The sequence below is a fragment of the Meriones unguiculatus genome, chromosome 17, assembly GCF_030254825.1.
Source record: "Meriones unguiculatus strain TT.TT164.6M chromosome 17, Bangor_MerUng_6.1, whole genome shotgun sequence".
In the NCBI taxonomy this organism is placed as follows: Eukaryota; Metazoa; Chordata; class Mammalia; order Rodentia; family Muridae; genus Meriones; species Meriones unguiculatus.
In genome coordinates, this window is record NC_083364.1 from 54590012 (window position 1) to 54612087 (window position 22076).

General features: G+C 38.0%; 1 protein-coding gene across 3 annotated transcripts in view; it reads right to left on the reverse strand.

The window, feature by feature from the left end:
• Alcam (activated leukocyte cell adhesion molecule) overlaps nt 1-22076 on the reverse strand; it is a 197972-nt gene that overhangs the window by 13544 nt on the left and 162352 nt on the right. The window contains exons 7-14 of one of the 3 annotated variants that reach the window (XM_060370541.1): nt 16677-16804; nt 15023-15155; nt 10015-10127; nt 7051-7186; nt 6811-6948; nt 3733-3861; nt 1915-1953; nt 1507-1624 (exon numbers count right to left, since the gene is read on the reverse strand). In XM_060370541.1, coding sequence (XP_060226524.1) covers nt 1507-1624; nt 1915-1953; nt 3733-3861; nt 6811-6948; nt 7051-7186; nt 10015-10127; nt 15023-15155; nt 16677-16804 — 934 coding nt within the window. Of the gene's footprint in view, nt 1-1506; nt 1625-1914; nt 1954-3732; nt 3866-6810; nt 6949-7050; nt 7187-10014; nt 10128-15022; nt 15156-16676; nt 16805-22076 lie in introns of all 3 variants that reach the window. The other 2 variants (XM_021656061.2, XM_021656062.2) reach the window with 2 other exon arrangements.

Sequence of the window (22076 nt, forward strand, 5' to 3'; positions counted from 1 at the left end):
TATGGTCAGGGGTCACCACAACATGAAGAAAACTGTTCTTATGGGCTATAGGATTAGGAAGGTTGAGAACCACTGATAAGAAGTGGAGTACTATGAAGAGTGACTATGCCCTCCATGAGGGGACAGACATATCCATGTGTATCTGCTATAAATACAACAGAAAGCTTTTTATGGAAAGAGGATAGCAAAGCATTCTGAGATATGGTAAAGCCAAGTTACCATTCATTTAGGACAAACGATCCTGTCCATTATACCTGGTCACCACAAGAAAGTCTCTTTCAAAGGTAAAATATGATCAGTAATGGTGTCCACTTTACAGATGTGCTGTGAACAAAAGGTCAAGGTGTGGCCATCATGCTTTGTGACTTCCACATTTTCCAGCTGTGTCTCCCTGCCAGGAAACTCCACCCAGACCTGGAGCTCACATGTTTATACGGTGAGATTAAAATTATAGGTTTGAGCTCACTTTATCTGTTTTAATAAGATATATTTATTGAGTTTTTAGAAAGATTAATTCAGACATAGTGAAAACATAAAATTATGTTCCAGATTGGAACCAGTAACAGATATTCTGTTGTAAAAACCCATTTATTCACTTGTAAGATATTATTTTAAAGTCCTTGTTTGAAACCAGGAGGGTGTTCCAAAATCACCAATGGTACTTTCAAAGTCCAAAGACAAAGTAAACAAACAGATAAACAAAAAACAAAACAAAAAAACACCTGAGCAAAATGCCAGGCTCCATTTCCCCTCGGGCAATGTGGTCACTATGAACTCACACTGTATGTCATCAGCCTGATTTGAGGCATGTGTCATTCTCACAGAAACTGTGTGTCTCTGAATCTTGAAATGTACGTATGGATGATCATTAGTTTAGGCAGATGTGCAGTTTAACCACTGTTAGATCTTTAAGTCTCATCATTAAGCAAGCAGTACTTTATGATTCATATCATTTTTAATCTAACCTTATCTAAAACATTCTAAACGCATTTGTAGGATTTTGTCTAATCAATGTTTTCATTAAGGCCAAAGTAATGATTTTTCCCCCACCTCTTAATTAGGTTCTTACATGGAATAAAGTAATTTAATTAGAACAGAGAAAGATAGTCTCACTTCAGTAGCAATTTTATTTCTGGCCTGAGCAGGAGCTGCTCAGTCATTTACTCAGTCCCCGAAATGTGTACCTTCTTCTTCTCACTAATATTTGTGAGTATAGGAACAAAAAAAAAGTATAGGATGTTTTACATTTAGGCAGTATTTGATTTAAAAAAAAAACAGAAAACAAACAAAAACAGAAAGCAACAACACTAGAATGTTGTTCAGAATGTTGACTAAGGAAGAAAACAGACATGAGCACACCCCTGGCCATATCCTTGATGAATCCCATAGTCACTGTGAAAGGAAACAAAACCATTTGGTGATGTATCTGTACTGCTATAGAAATTACACCCACAACAGGAGTAGTCAGGGGCTGTGAGGAGCAAGATCCTTTTCTCTACAACTTACTTTGATTTCTTCATGTACAGCCAGTAGACGACACCAGCAACGAGGGCAGCGAGGAGGAGACCAACTACAATTCCCACAATTAGCTTTGCCTGGTCATTCACCTTTTCTCTGTTCTCATCTACAACAAAGAAGAAAGGTCCATGGAATTATAGCCAGTGCTAACATGTTTAAAAGGAAGCTGGTGTCGTTATGACTTCTTATTAATGATGACTACGGCTCACTACCGTGATGGTACATGCAAACTTGTGATTTTGAAGGATAGAATTTTTAGAATTTGGACTATCTTGTCTCCTTTGGTATTGAGGTTTAAGTCAAATTTTGGAAAGCTCAGAGGGTCACTCATACAAGGACACTTCATAAATCTCGAGCTGATAGGCAAGGGAGAAGAGTCTGCAGCGTAGTACCTACCACTTATCTCGTCTGCCTCATCGTGTTCTGGAATACTTACTGAAATGAAAAATGTTAATATGGAATTAAAAACAAAATCTGTTGATAGATGAAAGTCACCTTTACCATTATAGTATGATGTCATAATACTTAGATAAAACAGCTATTCCAGAGCTAAGGGTAAAGAAAAAGAAAAATCACACTTTATAGAGCCAAAACTTTCCTACAAAGGAATCAATCTTGTTTTAAGGAAAGGAGTTAAAAATAAGTGTTTTACTGTAGTAGAGAAAATTTATAATCCACAAGCCTCCGTATTTATCTAAAAGTTGTGATAATTTTTCTTTTTATATCTTTCCCTAGACCTTCTTTTTAGGAGCAACACATTGGTCCCTAATAAGTCTACAAGGCTGTGTTTCTTGGCTGTGCTCAATTTTTTTTCTGTCCCCTATTTATGAGAATTCAGTTTCATTTGTTATCAAGGAAGGAATTAGGGTGCCGGTTAAACTGGGGTGCTCTAGAGATTAAATGACGTTCTATATGATATTTGCCAGACTTCCAAGTGTGGCTTTAGTCCAGTTAAAAGTCAGTGCTCTTGTGTATTATCATTAAATTACATAAACATTCCTCAGTATCCATCAGTCTGCGTCAGAAGTCCCCATGCAGTCAGATAAAATTCAGTCCTACGTTCCTTGTCTTAAGTTCTCAGGTAGGACAAAATTTGAGAACACATGCTTTAAATGCTGAGAAAGCTGAAGTATTTCACTCAACAGGCAAATTTTAAAAAGATTTGTTCCGTTAAAAAAAAAAAAGAATGAGGATGGGTTCTCTCTAAGCAGTACAAGTCGATATTCACTGAATTGCATTGTGTGAAGTCAATGACTGCATTTTAAAGTTAATTTTGTTTAGTTTTTTTCTCCAGTTAATCCACCAGACTTTTATATGCCAGTCCATCTGTTAGGGGCCATTATCTTTTGAAAATTGTTTTGTTCCAGAAATTCCTAGCTATTATATTCAAAACATACTAATGCAAGGATTCCAGCTGATTAAGAAATAAACATTTGGCAGTAGGTCAGCTAACATCCTGTCTAAAAGTGAACCTTACTTTAGGTCAGTCCTGATTTAAAGTTGCCATAGCAACATAGCAACAGGAATAGTAACAGAATTGAAAATGGTTTCTAATTTCCCAATAAATAATGTTTTTCAAAATGTTTCTCTCTCAAAAAATATGTAAGATGGGATTTCAATATTGAGAGATTCTTTAATTTTCTCTAAAATAATTTCATCTATTTTCACTATGGTTCAAACCCAATATGAAAAGGAAAACTTTTGCAATCTGATTTTATTAATTCTCATATCATTTTTAATATAAATTTGTTAACTGGCCAAATTTTTGTCCTTTCTGTATAAAACGAGGAGAGGATAAAATACAATAAATTATAATGCAAACTAGTGGTAGAATTAAATATTTATCAAATGTATACCTGTCATGAAAGTGTTTTAAGATAATCATTGAATTATCTGGCTCTGGATCCATAGTAGTGATTCAATATGAGCAACCTATTTCTTATTCTCTCTTGCTCTTGGGAGGATTCCTATCTTGGGGAAAAGTGTCTGAGTCCTAATAAATGAAGTAACTTAAACTATGAAGACAAGGGTAGTAGAAGAATGGAAACCAGGGTAAAAAGAAAAAAGTAACCTCATGGTGATGATATCAAATGCAAAACAAATGCATGAAACTTACCATGATGTAGTACAGGGAGATGGGACTGAAGATGTTAAGCTAATGAAGAATAACTTCAAAGTTTCTTACAGTGTTAAGGCCAGAAAGGAAATACTCACTCGCAGAGACATTCAGGGAGTTTACTGTTCTCTCCAGTTGGTTTTCTGCTGTGCAAGTTAAGGTAACATTCTCCTCAGGGGAAATGATAATTTTACTATAATACCTGCCATTGATATAAGGAGACTCCTCTGTCTGGAAGGAGAAGGAAGATAAGTTTAGAAATGGAAATGAGCTTTACACATCTGGGAAAGAATCGTGGTGGATGAGACAGGGCAGGTGTGATGTCCCACAGTCTGCTTTTAAGGGTGTGTGGAAACCACAGATAAGGTTGCCTACAGCTTTGCAGTGCACAGAAACGAGATTACTAAAGCAAGATTGGCCTTTCTCTGTCTATGATTCTCTTGGGGATTTTAATACATCAATCAAACTTTTTTTCCCTCATAGATGTGCAGTGTCAGTTAGGCTTTTCACGAGATGTTTGTTTCAAAGCATGTTATTAGTCTTACAATGACTGTGTCCTTTCAGTGAACGTTAGCATTTATTTGTGAACAAGGTCACTGTGTTACCTGTAGACATGTATTCTCTTTTGTAAATTCTTTGCATTGGGCATCTGTTCTCTTATCTAAGTGTCTTATCAAAGCGCAATACATATATGATTTGTTCACGGGTAAATAAAACCATTTCCTTTTCTCAGAATTATTTTTTTTGTCAGTAAAAAAAGTGAATTTTTTAATGATGACTTAGGTGCATTTGATTGTTCTGAGGCACAGATGGGAGCATCTCGGTGCATGGTAGCTTCAAGTATTAGAGACAATGCAAGAGTTTTGAACTGTTTTCCCTGATGATTAAGGATGAGGAGCTTTTCTTTAAGCGCTTCTCAGCTATTGTGTTTAATATTTTGAGAATTCTCTGTACCCTATTTTTAAGGTTCTTTATTTTTTTAATTGATGTGTTTTGTGAATAAATATCACAGTTTGCAATTTTGTGTTTTTATGGGTTCTCTGAGGTGAGAATGTAAGTCTGCGATTATGTGTGTCTTGTGCTTTGTTCCCCTTTGTTTTGTCATATTCCAGTTTGTTTTTGTTTTTACTGTATCTTATTGTATTGTTATTTTTTAAATGTCTATTTGTTTCTGGATGAGAGAAAGAAAGGGTGTGAATTCTGTGGAAGTGTAAGTGGGGAGACTCTCAGAGGAGTTGAGGAAGAGGGAAACTAGATTGTAGTCAATATATTGCATGAAAAATAGATTTTCAATAAAAAATAAGGAAAAAATTAAAGACATTTATGAAAATTAAAAAGAGAAACAACATAGGTTAGTCATTCTTGGAATAAGACACAAATGCAACCCAATTCAAGGAAGTATGCGTTTATACTCTTTTCTTGGTTACTGTCTTAGACTGTGTGCTATGATTTTCTCTCTTGGCTTTATTTTTAACTATACTGTATGTGTCTTGAGGATAGGAGTGTGGCAGTCTCTATTCCCTGGGAGCTGCCTCATGGTTGTAAACTACTAGGTTCATCATGCCTTGGAGGGGAGAACAAATAAAATATTATGGATGGATCAGCTCAGACCTAGAACAAGAAAAATAACATTTCGTCCCTCAGGCAAGACTCAAACCTTCTCTGTGACAATGAAGAATGACATTATTATTTCCATCCTTCCTGTAAGTGTACCTGCTATTGTCCCTGAGTCTTTGTGCTTGCTACTCCAGTCTCTATAAAATACGTTTCTTTATTTCAAGCATTTTCCTTTACATTGTTGTATTCCTTCACTCATCAAATATATGGTTTTTTTTTTTTTTTGTCTTACTTTCAATGTATCAGTATCTTTAGTTTCTTTTCAATGGCACTTATTGCTTAACTAGAGAGAGAAAAAAATTAGAGTAGGAAAGAAACATTTATAATTATTTAGCATTTCAGTTTTAGCATTTGACGCTAATAAGTCCTTGTGCACATTGTCAGCAATTCAGGTCTTTATTCCAAATAAAGAAGCACACACCTTCTCAGGCTTGACAGTTTTCTTGCCTATCTGCCATCCCAGGCATGGTCTTTTAACTGTGTGACTCAAATGTAGTTAATCCAGTCAAAAGTCATCGGCTTCAAGCATGACCACTCTGAGGGATGCTCTTGCTTGAACATATGCAAATGTATCTGGATGACTCACAGGCAAAAGCCCAGCTCCATCATGCTTAGCAAATGATATTATATGAGCTGAACTTCTCCACAGAGGACAGAGGAGTTTTCAACTTAAAATTAATTTGCACATTTTTTGCTTTAAATGTGTCTGCTTAAACCTGAAATGGAGAGTATATGTCCTGTGGCTCTTTAACTGGTGCTAATGATCTAAGCAGACCTGAGGGCCACTACAGAGAAAGTTCAGCTAAAATTATATTAGTATCCTAAACAGATTGACTAGTGGGATTAAAGTTCTGAACTCGTAGCAATTCCAAACAGATTGACTAGTGGGGTTGACTTAGCAACTGGCTTGTTATCTTTCTCTCCTTGTCTCATCTGTTTCTCTATTTTTTGTGTCTGACTTTGTATTAAGAAGGAAGTATTCATAGAATTTCTAAGTTGTAAACCTTGTGGCAACTGAACTAGCTCACCAAAACTACAGATATTGAGTTTACCTTAATGACCTTTATTGTCCAGGAAGGTACAACCTAAATACTACATTTGAGCAGCCTTGTTCTGGTCCTAGTTCTGCAACAAGCAAACTGGATCATGTGTTTTCATGCAGTGACTATGTTGGTTACTACCCATGGGGCCCAGATTCAATAAGGAGTATCTTTAAACATCTGTAAACAGGCAAAATAATGGAGGCTACTTATACTTTGACATATAAGTTTATGATTCCAAAAAGCATATATCTTAAGATTTAATTACCTATGTCTCAGAAATTAATGACCACAGAGAAATATCCAATTTTATTTTTTTTTAAAAAACAGTTACCACAACACCATGCTTTTTAATATTTTCTACAGGTTTGGGGTTTAAATGTTTTCTTTGAGGTATGTTCAACAAACACTTCTCTGAGCATTTGTTGCATATTCCATGTGGTAACCAGCCTACACTTCAGGTGCCTAAATAAGACTCAGCGAGGGTTCAAGGGCAGCAAAGAACAAGAAGAGAAATACTTGCTTGGTTTATGACGCTTCCACTGCCGGTAATGGTCCACTGTATAGCTGGCTTTGGAAACCCTTCCACATGGCAGATTATGGTTTTAGAGAGTCCGCTGGGGTCAGTTTTCTTTGTCATCTTAATCTGAGGTTTCCCTAAAATATTATTACAATGAAAGCAGTACAATCGAAATATTAAAAGAGACAGGATATGAAATCCTTGAAGAAAAAAAAATTGCTTCTAAAAAAATTCACTACCTTCTACAATGAGTGTCAGTGACTCCCTTTTCTTTAGTCCTTCAACCTCCTGAAGAGCAGTCTCACAGACATAGTTCCCCGCATCCTGATAATGAAGACTAGAAAATGATGGGCTCGACCGGAGTCTGATGTTATCCTGGTTAAATGCAGAGCACAATTACTTCAGAGAGCGTGCATTTTATTCCTTTCTTTGTTTGTTTATATTTTCAATTACTGTGTATGTTATTGTGTTTGTATGTGTGTGTCCCTCTGTGTGGTGGGTGTGAGTGTGAGGTATTTGTGTGTGGTACATGCACCTGGATGTCTGGATTCCTACATCTTTGCATGTGTGTGTGGAGACCACTGTGCATCATCTGGGGTCTTACTCTATTATCCTTTTCCTTATTGCCTCGAGATTGGGTCTTTAACCAATACAGAAACTTGCATTTGGTTACTGGCTGCTTAAGAAGGTCTTGGGATCAATCTGTCTCTACACCCCAATTTTTGGGTTTCAGACACTCACCATAATAGCTGGTGGGTTCTAGGGATTCACACAAAGCTCTTGGGTGTTGAATAAAGCACATAAGTTCTTACTGAGCTATATATCCATTGCCACAATTGTGACTTTAGATGTATGTGTTCTATAACCCAAAGTTGTTATTCTGTGTCTAACATATGTATATATAATGTATGCTTTTAAAAGTAAGCCTGTAAGATGCTTTCAAAAATAGACTTTCTTTATCCTTTGCAGTCTTGAAGTCAACCCAAGTAGAGCTGTAGTTCAGAGACTCCTGTTCCACTGTTGGTAATTCGGAACAAGTTCATGATTTTCTCAGACTGAATTTTCTTTAATTGGGTGAAATGGGGTCTTTTTCTGACTGTTTCTAAGTGTTTTGAGGATATAACCCAATGAATAGTGCAATGGGTTTGTATTGGGTAAATGTCTCAATTGTCAGTCCCTACTACTGTGTTAGGACTGTTCCATAAGCCATTCATGGAACCTAAAAGTGCTGGGCATACATGCTCAAAACTTATTGTATCTGAGTGGCTATCAACCCTGGGGTTTCACTATAAAATGACAAAAGGTATGAAAAAATGCAATCATTAAGAAATCTTTACTACTCTAATTTTTAAAAAGAAAGGGAAATAATATTTAGTATTTTTAGAAAGTTAATTGATATTATAAGATAATCATATTTTTAGGAATTTAAATTGAAAAGCAGAAAAGACAGAATTCTAAGATTTTGGGTCTTTGTATACTACGATTTTCTTTTGCCTACTTCCCCATCAAAAAATGTTGAATGGGAATAATGCAATACTGACGTTATGGTTCAACCAATAAGAGCGACTGACTGCATTTCATATTTAATGTACAGACTTATTTATTTCTCTTTCTTTTTTTTTCTGAGGTATGGTTTCTCTGTGTAACCTTGGCTGTTATGGATTCAATTTTTAGACCAAGCTGGCCTGGAACTCACAGAGATCCACCTGCCTCTGCCTCCCTGACTGCTGGGATTATAGGCATTTACATTTACATTTCTTTCTTGAATAAAACACCTATTCAAGTTTGTACAGTCATTGTCTATCCTACTTGCTTATAAATTGTCTAGATTTGTGACTGTTAAGTACTATGAATAGTACATGTTAAATAAGGATGATGAAGAGTGACATTGTAATTATTTGTGAGAGTAACAAATTGTGACAAGATTGCGCCTAAGAGTAAGTAAAAGACATTGCTCAAAGAATGAAAGAATGCTGGGTGTGGTTGCACACACCTTTAATCCCAGCACTCTGAAGCAGGAGGCCAGCCTAGTCTACACTGCTAGCTTGAGGATACTAAGTGTTACATAGGGAGACTGTTTCAGAAAGGAGAGGGGATGAGAGGAGAAAAAGAAGAAGGAGGAAGGGAGAGAGCGACAAAGGTAGAGAGATAGAGACTGAGACAGAGAGACAGAAACAGAGACAGAGAATAACAGTGAGTATCTAGCATTGAGACTAGAAAACAGCATTATGCAATAATATTTTATCTAGAAGAAGTCCTAGTAGGAAATTTCTGCATGATTGTTATAAAGATATTTTGGACCCCTGTTTCAAATGATGTGGATATTTATTTTCCCCGAATTTCTCTAGTTGGGTGCTCCTGTCCATGGTCCATGCTATACTCTGCATGTTAGAAAACACTAGCCGAACATATAAATACTGATACCATAGTCATGGATTTACGCTTTAAGGACAAGCTGAACTCAAAGCACCAAATACATATCCTCCTTTCTCATTGTAAAAAAAAGTACAAGTGACCGGGTCCCAAGCCACAGTCCTTATGTAGAGTTGTAAGACTACATGAGCTTACACAGGAGATCCCAAACAAGACCATAGAATGCTTTAGAAGTAAAAGGGCCTCTCTAGCATCAAAAAGCTTGTCATTCCAAAGAACCTGCTTTTAGAGACAGAAAGGTTGTCTGGATACCGAAGAGGAGGCAAATGGCTTGGCTTACAGAACAACTCATAATCCAGAAAGCCTGGGCTTGAGTTTCTATCTACTTGTGAGTTTTCTGATCTATCTGCCTCAATTTCCTTATAAATGATGGGAAAAATAATGAACCAGCAGTATTTCCCACAAAGATCCTGCAGGAAGGATATCAGTTAAAATGTACTCCAAAACATTCGTCTTTTAAACGCATAACTGTGTGTACTTGTGTGTGTGTGTGCATTCATGTGTAGATCACTCTTTTTTTATGTAATCATAAAGCAATGCACCAAGCTATGCTTCAGTCCCTCCATTAACGACGTTACAGTGCAGCTGAGTGCCTCTGCAATCGACTGTGATTTGACAAAACACTAGAGAGAAGAGGAGTGAACGGCAGATGGATATGAGCCTACAAGCCAAGTGCAAATATACAGATTAAGATGTAAAACAAGTCATGGGAAGAATCCTCAAAGAACACATTCTAAGAAAGAGGGCGGGAGAGGAGGATCTGTACTTACTTTCATCCACACCACAGTCGCATTCCTGCTAGCAGATATTGTGCAGGACACAGGCAGGGTATCACCGATCTGTTTGGTCACTTCCCCGCTTGGGTTTAAGGATAAATCCAAATCTGTGAGACAGAAAAACTGCTTGAAATAAAAACTACAAGAAAACAGGATAGTAACAATATTTTAGACATGAAAAGATGAAATGGAAATTTTTTTCCAACTGTACTTGAATATCAGAACAGACTTATGTGAGTAAAGCAACTAGACTGTAGATGATTCAGCTTATCCTTACAAGTTAGCATTGATGCCAACTTGGACAAATATATGGTCAATCTAACTGATTTTGCATTGATTTTCAGTTAACATAATTGGTGTTTGGGGTGCACACAAATATTTCTTTGGGAACTATCATCTTAAGAAAAAGAAATCACTTCACTTCAGGAAGGAAGTAAAAATGAGTAGGTAAGTGTTATGAAAGAGAGTTGATAAGACATTGCAGAAGAAAATCACATATGTTTAGACAGCAGGTGATAAATGGAAAAACTATCAGATAGTGCATACGTTTCTTCAGAGAAAATTGACAAATAGTTGAATTATTTCTAAAATGCTATTCCATTTTCCATGCAGTTGAAATTTTGAATAAGACCTATTATTGGGTACACTTTCAACAGATAATTTTAAAAAAATACATAGAATAAGCATATCTAAGGATGTGTAGTCTGTCAGATAAGAAATGATTTTTAAAATATAAATCTTAGAGTATGATTTGTAGGAAAAATTCAAATCAATGGAACAAATTTTGTCATACAACAACTATGTTCTAGGCACTAATGGAAGATCTGTACATGAACGGTGACTTGACACAAAAGGATGGAGGCAACATGTAATCTACTTCAGTGGGTCACCTGTGAATTCAGAACCTGGTAACAAACCTCTTACACATTCAGAGAACTCAATGTTGAAATATTAAGTAGTGGCACAAGCAGAGACCAAATGAGTAAAAAGAACAGAATCAAACCGTGTTTTAGAGCAGAAAGATTTTGCAAACGAGACACTACATTGTTGTAGTCTCTTGACAACTAAGTGCTTTGGTAGGTGGGAATATAGGGAAAACGTTTCCACATGGAAAAAAAGAGGGAGAGAATGCAGCAGGCTGTTCAATGCTGCGTCATCCTGCACTGCTGGTTGGAATTTGTAGAATGTGTGAGTAAACTACAGAATTAAGTTGAGTCCAGAAGTGCTTTTGTGCCTCTTGTCTCTCTTCAATGATTTTTGTTGCAGTTTGACTTTCATTTCCTGTGCCATTTTGTAAAAGAAATATGTATGATGTATGGATGTGGTAATAGACCTGTGAGTGTGTGTAGGTATGTATATGTGTGCATATGGGTGTATATGCACTTGTGTGCAGGTGCATATGGAAGCCAGGTGTCAAAATCAGTTGTCTTCCTATTTCATTATCCAATTTTATTGAAGATAGTCTTTAATAAAGAACCTGAAACTTAGCAGTTTGTCTACATTGGCTGGCCAATGAGTTTCAGTGCCCTGGCTGATTCTCATCTTCACTATCCACTCTCTCAAGTTCTGGGGTTGTAGACTTCTACAAATACATGTCCCCCCCCCTTGGTTGCTGGGGATAGGAAATCATGTTCTCATAATTGTGAAGTAGCCTATGTACTGACTGAGGCATCTCCCCAACCTATAAGTAGCATTCTCAATGGTTGTCTTTGTTGTTAAGCAGGAGTACTCACCATGCCTTGATTTTCTCTGATATAGCCACAGGACCTGACACATCAAGGCTCAGAGTCACAGTTATTAAATGAGTGATGGAAGAAGCATACTTTCTAATTTACACTACTAATAATAGCTGCACCATCTGTTAAAAAAGTGGTTTTGTAGACTGAGCTGTCTATTGGTTCCTTAGTAAGGGGAACAGGGGATGTCTCTGACATGAACTGAGTGGCTGGCTCTTTGATCACCTCTCCCTGAGCGGGGGAGCAGCCTTACTAGGACACAGAGGAAGACAATGCATCCAGTCCAGATGAGACCTGATAGGCTAGGGTGAGAGGGAAGGAGAGGAGGACCTCCCCTCTCAGTGGACTTAGGGAGGAGGAGCATGGGAGGAGAGGGAGGAAAGGAGGGATCAGGAGGGGATGAGAAAGGGTATGAGGGAGGGGGCTACAGCTGGGATACAAGTGAGTATTTTAAAATAATTAATAAAAGAAAAAAGTGGTTTTGTTAGATTGTGTATATGTGTATGTATAAATTATGTTTGTATGAAAATTATAAAAAGGGAAACTTAGTTGCCTTTATTTGTGGAGTGAAGAACTTGTCAGTGAGAGGATATAAGATGTTAAAGGCTAAAGATGGACTTTGAAGTCTCTGATGAGAAATCTATGTCTGTAAGATGTGGCAGAAGAATAGAAGCTGTTTAACAGTAACTCAGGATCTGTAGGAATATGCTCTCATTGAGAGGTCTGTTCTGTGCCCCTCTGTATATATGGATGCTGCTTTTCCGTCGAGAAACAAATTCTGCTTTTGGAAAAACAGCAAAGATGAATGGGAAATATAATTTTCATGTTTTTACTTAATGTAGACTATAATGATGATGAGCATAAATAATTCTTTAGCTCTTAAGGAGACATTCAGGCCTTAGAACCCAATGTTACAGTAAATCTGTTAAAACCAGAATACAGTCGGATCTAATGAAATGCACTAAAATTCAGTTACCTTTCCCCATATTCTGTTTGCTTTTCCTTTCTGTTACAGACTATCCTTGAGTCATTATGTGGCTGCCACCAAGTCTTCTTCCTTATAGTGTGTGGTCAAGTCCTCCCTGCCTGTTCTGCATGCCATACATGGGGCAGGCAGCTCTCCACTCTTAAGATGCCATGTACCTCACATCTCTTAAACATAAGCATATGACTCAGGAACTAGAACATAGGTAACTAGCCTCAAGATATGATGGATAAGGTTACCAGATGACTATTCATAAGCACTTGTATTTGTTGGCTGTATTTCTTTGCTTTCCTTCACAGAACAGGGCTAGATAAATGGTCCCATGACTGACTGGTCCTGAGAGAGGAAAAAAAATAGCACTATTGTTCTACTTAGAGGTCACTGTTTTCCTGCTGTCACCTGATGGCAGACACAGTCAATCCCGAGCACGAGGACAGAAGAGACATACAAAAGGCTGTTAGAAGTTTTTGACACTTCACTGTTTCCACAGGGCTCCCTCCCAAGGGTGCACATCCAACGTCAGACAACGACAAGCAACCGCCTGGTTGTATTATCCTTCAGTGTGTCCTCCTGAATTTCCCTCTAAACTTTGGTTCCTTGCTTCCATGCTTCCATGTTTTCCAAGCATTGTAGATAGACAGCAGAGCACCTTGCTTATGGCAGTTTCCTTGAATGTTTGTTCGACCTTGCTTCCTTCCTCTCTTCTGTCTAATTGAGTTGCACTCTGACTGAATGGGAACCATATGTCCCCCATATTGTTCCCTACTGAGCCCTTTTGACAAATGCTTGGTGTTTGCCTTCAGGGGATGTGGTCAATGGATAGCCCAGGACCCATGCTTAAACTTTACAGATGTTTTCAGTTCCTCAAAGGCCTTGTGCTACAGGGGATCCTGCACTAGATCTGCATGTCATTCTCTCTGATGACCTTCAGTTCCTTTTCTTCACTATTGCTTAATCTACCTAAAACAAAACAAAACAAAAAGACCACTCATGTTTGCAGGACTGCAGCAGATCATTTCTAGGAGAAATCTTTCTGATTGCATTGTTTGGCGAAAGGTTCATTCAGCCTGTAGCTCCAAACAAGACTCACAGTCATGCAAAACAGTTTATGAGTTCTATTCAGCATATGAGTTCTATTGACACAGGTGATTGTGTTAATAAAAAAATAAATCGTTACTTTAAAGAAGCCTCTGATATGTTAATAATATGTGTTTTCATGACTTATAAAATAAAATTGTCAAACTTCATGGCTGTTCCCTCTCTCGATCTCTTTTTCTGTAGATTTCTTTATTTTATTGTTTTGCACGGATGAGAGAGTTTTGCCTGTATGGATGTGTGTGTGGTGCCCTCTGAGGTCAGAAGAGAAAGTTGGGGTCCTCTGGGACTGGAGTTACAGATAGTTGTGAGCCACTGTGTGGGTTCTGTAATCAACCTGGGTCATCTGCAAGAACAAGGGCTTTTCACACTAAGCCATTTCTCCAACTCCTACATGCTGTTCCTAATGGATCTTCCCTGCCTCCACTCTTCCAACCCCCTCAACATATTCTCAGAGACGAAATAGAATTTCCAAGCATCTGGAATCCTCCAAGCAGATCAAAATTTAATAAAGGTGTCACTCAAAGGTGATTCTAAAGAGGTTCTCTTTCCGCCAATTCACTATCCTTTTGCATAGGGTAAATTTAGGTAATAAATGGCTTTTAGTCACCTCTCCTTCAGCTTCCAGTGCTGAATCTGTAGTAACTTTATGATGCATGGATGTGAGTGCTAACAGTATCCTGTAATTTAAAAATGAGATATATAATCTACACTCTCCCTGGTAAAAATGCAAATCCTGTTAATATCAAGACCATATAAATAGAGCTTGGGGGAATAGCTCAGTGGCAGAATGCTTGCTTAGCATGTACCAAGCCTTGGGATCCATCTTCAGAACTGCATAAAATAAATTATGTATATTATACACATATTTATACATTCTGGCTACATATATTTAAATATATAATGAGTTATTTAAGGTTCATATGAATATTACTTAGTGTTACTCCTGACTGAAGACATTTAGAAGGAAGGGTTTCACCACTGACAGATTTGCAGTTCCCAGACTGCAAGGCTTCAGTGTGGCAGTGGTAACCTGCAAGAAAGCTCAGAGTTGTTAATGGTGCTTTTAAACCGAGTGAGCTGGCACCAAGTTATTTAATAAAGATAGCGTTGAACTTAGAACTGTTAGCCAGCTAATGTTATTAGAGGCCTTTGAGGTGACGCAGGTCCTGAGTAGGTGACTTACAGTGAACTGTGATGGCTGTTGAAGCCATCATACTTCTTGTGTCGATCAGCGAGCATTTGTATTCTCCTGTGGCATTTCGCCTCACGTCTGTCAGTGTATAAGTGCTTGAGCTTCTTATTCCTTCAGGCTGCCCCTTTGGGTGGAGGCAAAATGTCAGATGGTTACACTTGGGAGCTACAATGAAAATGGTTATAATTCTTGAGGAAGTTGCCAATTTTTTTCTGATATGGGAAAAAAAGCAACCATACTTTTCAATTAGACAAAAACAACTAAAATTTGTTCTACAAAGATTTGAGAAGAAATTTATATTTTGGTTCTAAAATTTGAAGCGCTGTTTTTCGTTGTATTGACGGCATCTATTTTTTTGAGAGCATAGCTTAAGTTTGAAATTTAAAGCAGATTTTTAAAACATCAATATCCTTGTACTGTGCACAGATAAAAGCATTTAGAAATTCTAGAAAAAAAATATGATTGTGCCTTGTATACATGTCTGTACCTACAGCATTCAGGATTTCGAAGCAGGAGGATTACAAGTTCTAGGATAGGCTGAGTGGTATAGTGAGTTCAAGGTCAGACTAAGCTATACAGTGAGACTATCTCTCAATGAACCAAGGAATTGGGGTATAATTTAGTGGCAGAAACCTTGTCTGGCATGTGCAGGGGCCCTGTGTGTCATTTCATGTATGAGAGAGAGGGGAAAGAAGGGAGAGAGAAAAAGAGAAAGAGAGAGACACAGAGAGATAAGAGACATACAGAGATAGAGAAAGACAGAGACAGAGAGAAGGAGAAAAGAAGACAGGAGAGGAGAAAAAAAAAGGGGAGAGGGAGGGAGGGAAGAGGACAGGAGAGGAACAGAGAAAGCAAGTAAGAAGATGGGAAAGTCAGTCATATATCCAAATAATGATAAAAAGAAATAAGGAAGTGTGGAGAGGAATGAAAAGCAGCAAGAGATAATGAGCAAAAAGGAGAAAATTATTAAAAGAAAGTAAAGCAAATGAAGGAAGGCAAATACAGAGATGGCAAGAGTTTACCAGCATCAAAGAAAAGTGGCAGATACTAATTGTAAAGCTAGATCATGAGTTTGGCTCTGTCAATCCTGATAGCCAACGTGAAAACTCAGCTTCAAAACTTTTATTTGTCAATAAAAAAATGTTAGTGTGTAAATTTAATAGGGGAAATGGTGCTGTCTGCTAAGCTATAACTCGTAACTGTCTTGCTTCAAAATATTTGAGTGTGTTCAGAGAAGCCCTTGCACTAATCCTCATCCACAGTAGTCCTTTTGCAATCACCCCTTTAGAGTTTTACAGTGATCTACTTCTGAAGAGCAGATTTTGTGTCCTATTTGGGTGATTGTACCATGAGTTTCTGCAATTATGCTTTCCTGTGGTTGCTTCTTTTTTCCTCTTTGTCTCTGAACTCTCTAAACACTGAGGGGAGGAAAAAAAAAGAAAGAAGAGAAGATTGGTGCCACAGAAGCTTTCAACGGACATTCTACAGGTGGTGTTTTTTTTTTTTTTTCCTGTTCCCAAGAATAACACTTTTTTTTCCCTTTCACTTAAGCTACCCAAGTACATACAATTGTTCATGTCAGTTAGAATCCAGACAATAGGATACAATGATAGCAGTCAAGTTCAGCTAATGCTGAAGCACTTACTGGTAAGTAAAACATGAACTCCTCAGGAGGCGGGTTGCCATTCCCCAAGCACTGAAGAGTGATGTTGTCTCCTTCTTTGATGGCGTTTTTTGGTGGCAGCACTTGTATTGTCACCTGCTCTGTGGGATCTGCAAGAGTCACAAGCAGAAGTTAACCGTTTTTGTCAAGTACCAAATTACTCTGTGCATACAACGTAAATGACTAAATTATACACAATTTTCTCAAGAAGCTAGTAATGGTAATTACTTAAATGTATCTTTTTATGGAGGGATTGAAGTTAATAGGCACTTGCTATACCAAGTACTAATCTTGGTTAGAGAAAACTACAAAGAACCGTGTTACATAAAAATCAATTTCTTCTTAGCAAAATGTCTTTAACTGAGGTGGCAATGACTATAATTATTTTTATGTGTAAAAGACCAGTAGAACAATCTCACCGTGTGACTTCATTATAAGGGTACTGAATGGTGTTATATGAATCTTATAGCTTGGAAAGGCTAAATCAGGTAGAAAAGTCACTAAAGCTACTGGATACCATTGTAGTTTTACTATACAATAATAAAAGTAAATTTAAGAGACATGAGCTAAACAACACCAGTAGTGTTTTGGCATGCATCTACTTTGGAATGTATCTACTTAAAAAAATTAACTCCATAAACACATATGCATGCAGAGAGGGAGAGAGAGAGAGAGAGAGAGAGAGAGAGAGAGAGAGAGAGAGAGATATTTAAGGAGACAGAGACAGAGAGATGGACAAGGGCAGAAATTGAGACTGAGATCTCTATATAGTCATCAGGACAGTAAATATGCTGTAATTTTATCCTGCTCTTTAAAACAAGCCATGATATGACTTTAATTAGACATTATTATTTTTTGCAGAAAAACAGAGTATTTTAAAACACACACTATTACTCAATAGTGAAATGCCAAATGAATTAACTGCTGCACACAGTTGAACAGCAGCTAGGAAACAGAAAATGAAACAGGTAGTGGTGGCTCTACAAATGATTGACTTTCCAATATCCATGCTTTACATAGCTGGGTAATGCCATGAGGGACAAATTTAGAAAGATAGACAAAAATGAGTAATGACTGAAATATCTTCCTGTTTTCAAATTTGTGAACAAAATACTCTGTTGACAAAGACCTATTTTATTATTAGCTAATAAAGTCAAACTGATAAGTTGTTTGAGAAGCCTTCTCCCTTTCTTGCAGTCATGCAAGTACTGCCTACAATTAAACTGCAGAGGAAAATTTAGAAAAGTTGTTGTAGATTGCTTTTTTGACACTGATCTGTGTGTGGACACTGGTCATTGTCATGCCCTAAGACTGAACACTGAGGTTTGCACTCTGCTTGGGGGTTTGTTACATGTGTTTATTTCTGGATTTGTTGCAGATAGCTCTCCAACCAGCAGGATCCAGTGGAGTTGAAGAAGTGAATAAAGCTTGCTTTTGGCATCCCATTGACAGCTGCCATTTCTGGGTTTCCTCCCTGCACCTCTTCTTTTTCCATTCCTTTATTTGTTAGTGCACCTTAAATGCATAAAGTTGTGGGATTCATCACAACTGTTTTTGTAATGCATGTCAGGTTCATGGTTTAACGTGGTCCTTTCTTAGATTGGGACAGTGCTGAGTCTCTAATCAAGGCTGACAGAGGATACCCAGAACTATATGTCTGACTTCCTCTTCTATTTCAATGTCCCTTCTCTGGACTTCTTTTCTTTTCTTTTCTTTTCTTTTCTTTTCTTTTCTTTTCTTTTCTTTTCTTTTCTTTTCTTTTCTTTCCTTTCCTTTCCTTTTCTTTTCTTTTCGAAATTATTTTAATTTTTCTTTTTTATATTAATTACAATTTATTCACTTTGTATCCCAGCTGTAGCTCCCTTCCTCATTCCCTCCCAACTGCACCCTCCCTCCCATGCCCTTTTTCCAAGTCCACTGATAGGGGAGGAAGACCTCTGACCCTAGCCTATCAGGTCTCATCAGGACTGACAGCATTGTTTTCCTCTGTGGCCTAGCAAAGCTTCTCCCCTGTCAGGGGGAGGTGATAAAAGAGCCAGCCACTGAGTTCATGTCAGAGACAGTCCCTGTTCCCCTTCCATGGAGACTGAGCTGCCATGGGCTACATCTGTGCAGGGTTCTAGGTTATCTCCATGCATGGTCCTTGGTGGGAGTATCAGTCTCAGAAAAGACCCCTGGGCCCAGATTTCTTGGTTCTGTTGCTCTACTTGTGGAGCTCCTGTCCTCTCCATATCTTTTCATCTCCCCATTCTTTCATAAGCTTCCCTGCAGTCTGCCCAAAGTTTGGTTATGAGCCTCAGCATCTGCTTTGATACACTGCTGGGTAGAGTTTTGCAGAGGCCCTCTCTGGTAGGCTTCTGTCCTGTTATTTGTTTTCTCCTCTTCTGATGTCCATCCCATTTGCCTTTCTGACTGAGGATTGAACTTCTTACCCAAGGTCCTCCTTCTTGCTTAGCTTCTTTAGGTGTACAGATTTTAGTATGTGTATCCTATCTTATCTGTCTGATATCCATTTATAAGTGAGTATATACCATGTGTGTTTTTCTGTTTCTGGGAACCTGGAAACAACCCAGATGTCCCTCAGTTGAGGAATGGGTACAGAAAGTGTGTTACATTTACACAATGGAATACTACTCGGCAATTAAAAACAAGGAAATCATGAAATTTGCAGGCAAATGGTGGGATCTAGAAAAGATCATCCTGACTGAGGTATCCGCACTCCTTTTCAATCAGTTCTGTACTAGAGAGGTGAAGAACCGAAGTATGATCAGAGGATTATTGTAATGCATTTGCATTTTATGGTGGCTTTCTCGGTAGCCTCTTACATGCCTAACAAAATTGATGTTCAGTTGTTATCCCTTTGTCCCAGACTTTAGATGTTATTCTGCTTATTAATAATAAGTCATTCTTCCCATTATTCTTTCTGTGTTGCCTCTTCCATCTCAGTCTAGCACCAAGTCTCAGTAGTTAGTGTCTTAGTACATCTTACATTTGATTCTTCCCTTCTGTTCACACTTAGTACTTTCCTAGTCTATGCCCTATTAACCTATACCTGAGATACCGCCGTCAAATTTTTCTACACTTTCATAACTATTTCCTCTAAAATGGTTTTATAAGACAATGATTTGACTATTATAATAATATTCAGAACCATTCATACTTTTTTTACACATAGGTATTTGAAATGGATGTTCCCTAATTTAGTACACAGGGTTATTTAGAATTTACATCAAGTGAGATTTTTTTATTTCACCAACAAAAATACTCTATTTTTTTCTTCCACATACCTATTGGTTCACTTACCCTTCCACCCAGTCAAAGACTTATTAGTTTAGCACCAGTGTTATATAAGTAATGTTCAAAGATCATAAAGGTGAAAACACTGTGCTCTTCCCTTCAGTGAACTTTATCCATTTACGAGAATAAACAAATTTAACAATTCAGACAATTGCATTACACACTGCACAGAGGGCAAAACCTACATGTGTGAGCAGAAGAAGCATCTGAGAGGGGCTGAATTCCTTCGAGAATTAAAAAATAAGTCAAATAGGTCGGGGCTTGCCTCGTGAGAAAGGCAGGGCGATGAGAAACACGGGGAATCGTGTCCTCCCAAGGAATGCGAGCAGTAGAAAGGAAAGCAGAGTATGAAGTGTGGTGTGAAAGGTTGACACATGGTGAGCTATGGTGGCTAAGACAGACTCAGAGAATCCAGCAGCCAGCTGCAGGAAGAGGAATCTGAGCATTCTGAGGCTTAGTCACAGCAGGGAGGCTGCAGCTAAAAGAACTCCTGGAACCAACAGGATGAGCAGCTTGTGCTGGGTGAGCAGAGAGAGGTAAGCCTTTTGAAACACCATTTTGGCAACCATTGCAGGAAACACAGGGAACCAGGGATGGGTGTATGAAGTGAGTACCAGAGGCAGAAATCACATGAACACAAAGACAAAACTGGGGGAGGACCGATGCATCATTCTCAGGCTCTCTCGGGTTGCATTCTTTCATCTAGTTCTCTCTACTGAATGTCCTCCTCTACCATTATCTCTTTCTCTTTTCTCAAGTCTCCCTGTAGCACTGGTTTCCCACATGTGCCCCGTGTATCATCAAAACATTATTACTGTGTTATTTCTATAATAAATTCACCGTGAAGGAACACATCTTCACATCCGCTGGATCACTTTACTTGAGTGATGTCCTGTAATCTGTTTTCTAGCGAGTCCTTCATATTCTACTAATGTGTTCAAGAGTTTCCAGAATCACTGTCCTTGGACACCTGACCTTTCAGGTCTCACCATTCTGTTTCTGCGACATTCCTCACTTGTAACCTCAAACTGACAATTTTCTTTTGATGTAAGTGTCTTCATTCTCAGCTGGGGGAACAACCTCTTTGAATGAGCTACTTTGAGTTGTTGTCAAGAAGCTCAGTAGTGCCTGTATTGTCTTCTTGTTTCCAAATCCTTCCCATGTGTGCCTATGACATTACTGTGTCATTGTCATGTGAATTCAAGGATCCAGCCACTAACCTCTCTCTATTCCTGGCACTCACATACAAACCAGTTCTTGCAGAAGCCAATTTCCCAAGTCTTAAGATTCACTTAGGTAATTTTAAACTTAGAAAGCTAGTCAGTCATAAGACAGTAGTTGTCCATTATTATCATTATTTTTTTTTGAATTTTATTTTTTTCTTATCAGTTACATTTTATTAACTTTGTATCCCAGCCGTGTCCTGGTCCCTCATTCTCTCCCAGTCCCTCCCTCCCTCATCTCCACCGTGATTATCATTATTTTTTAAAAGTTCAGAAGTCATTAGGAATTCCTGTAAAACCCATGGCAATATGCTATGGCTGGAGAGTATTGGAGGGAATTTGTCAAATTAAAGATCAAATCTTTAAGGAACATGGCACCTCATAGAGTACAGAACACACATTCATAAATAATAAAGTAAGAAGTTGAGCCTATTCTTTTTTTTTTCCACTTGTCTCCAAATGATTTGTTTTTTTTGCATGATTCTTTCCAAAATCTCTAGCATTTATAATAGGATTCATTGTACATCATTCAATATTACACATTTCAAGTAACAGCATTCTTCCGAAATATACCTTGCATATTTATTGGATCAGAAACCCTGTGGCTAGACAGGGTAGGGAGGTGACATACTATTACCCTGCAAAATGGACACAGTATTAAACTGACTCCTAATGGTTTATCATTATAACATAGACTGGCATATCTCTCAGCCCTCACTAGAGAATCTTTTTACAGTGGATGGTGATTAACATAGAAATACCCAACTGGTCAAGGTGCGCAGAATAAGAGACTGCAGATTTCTAGGTTTTAACTAGGACATCTACACCATACTCCCTCCAAGGATGATGGTAGATGATACAG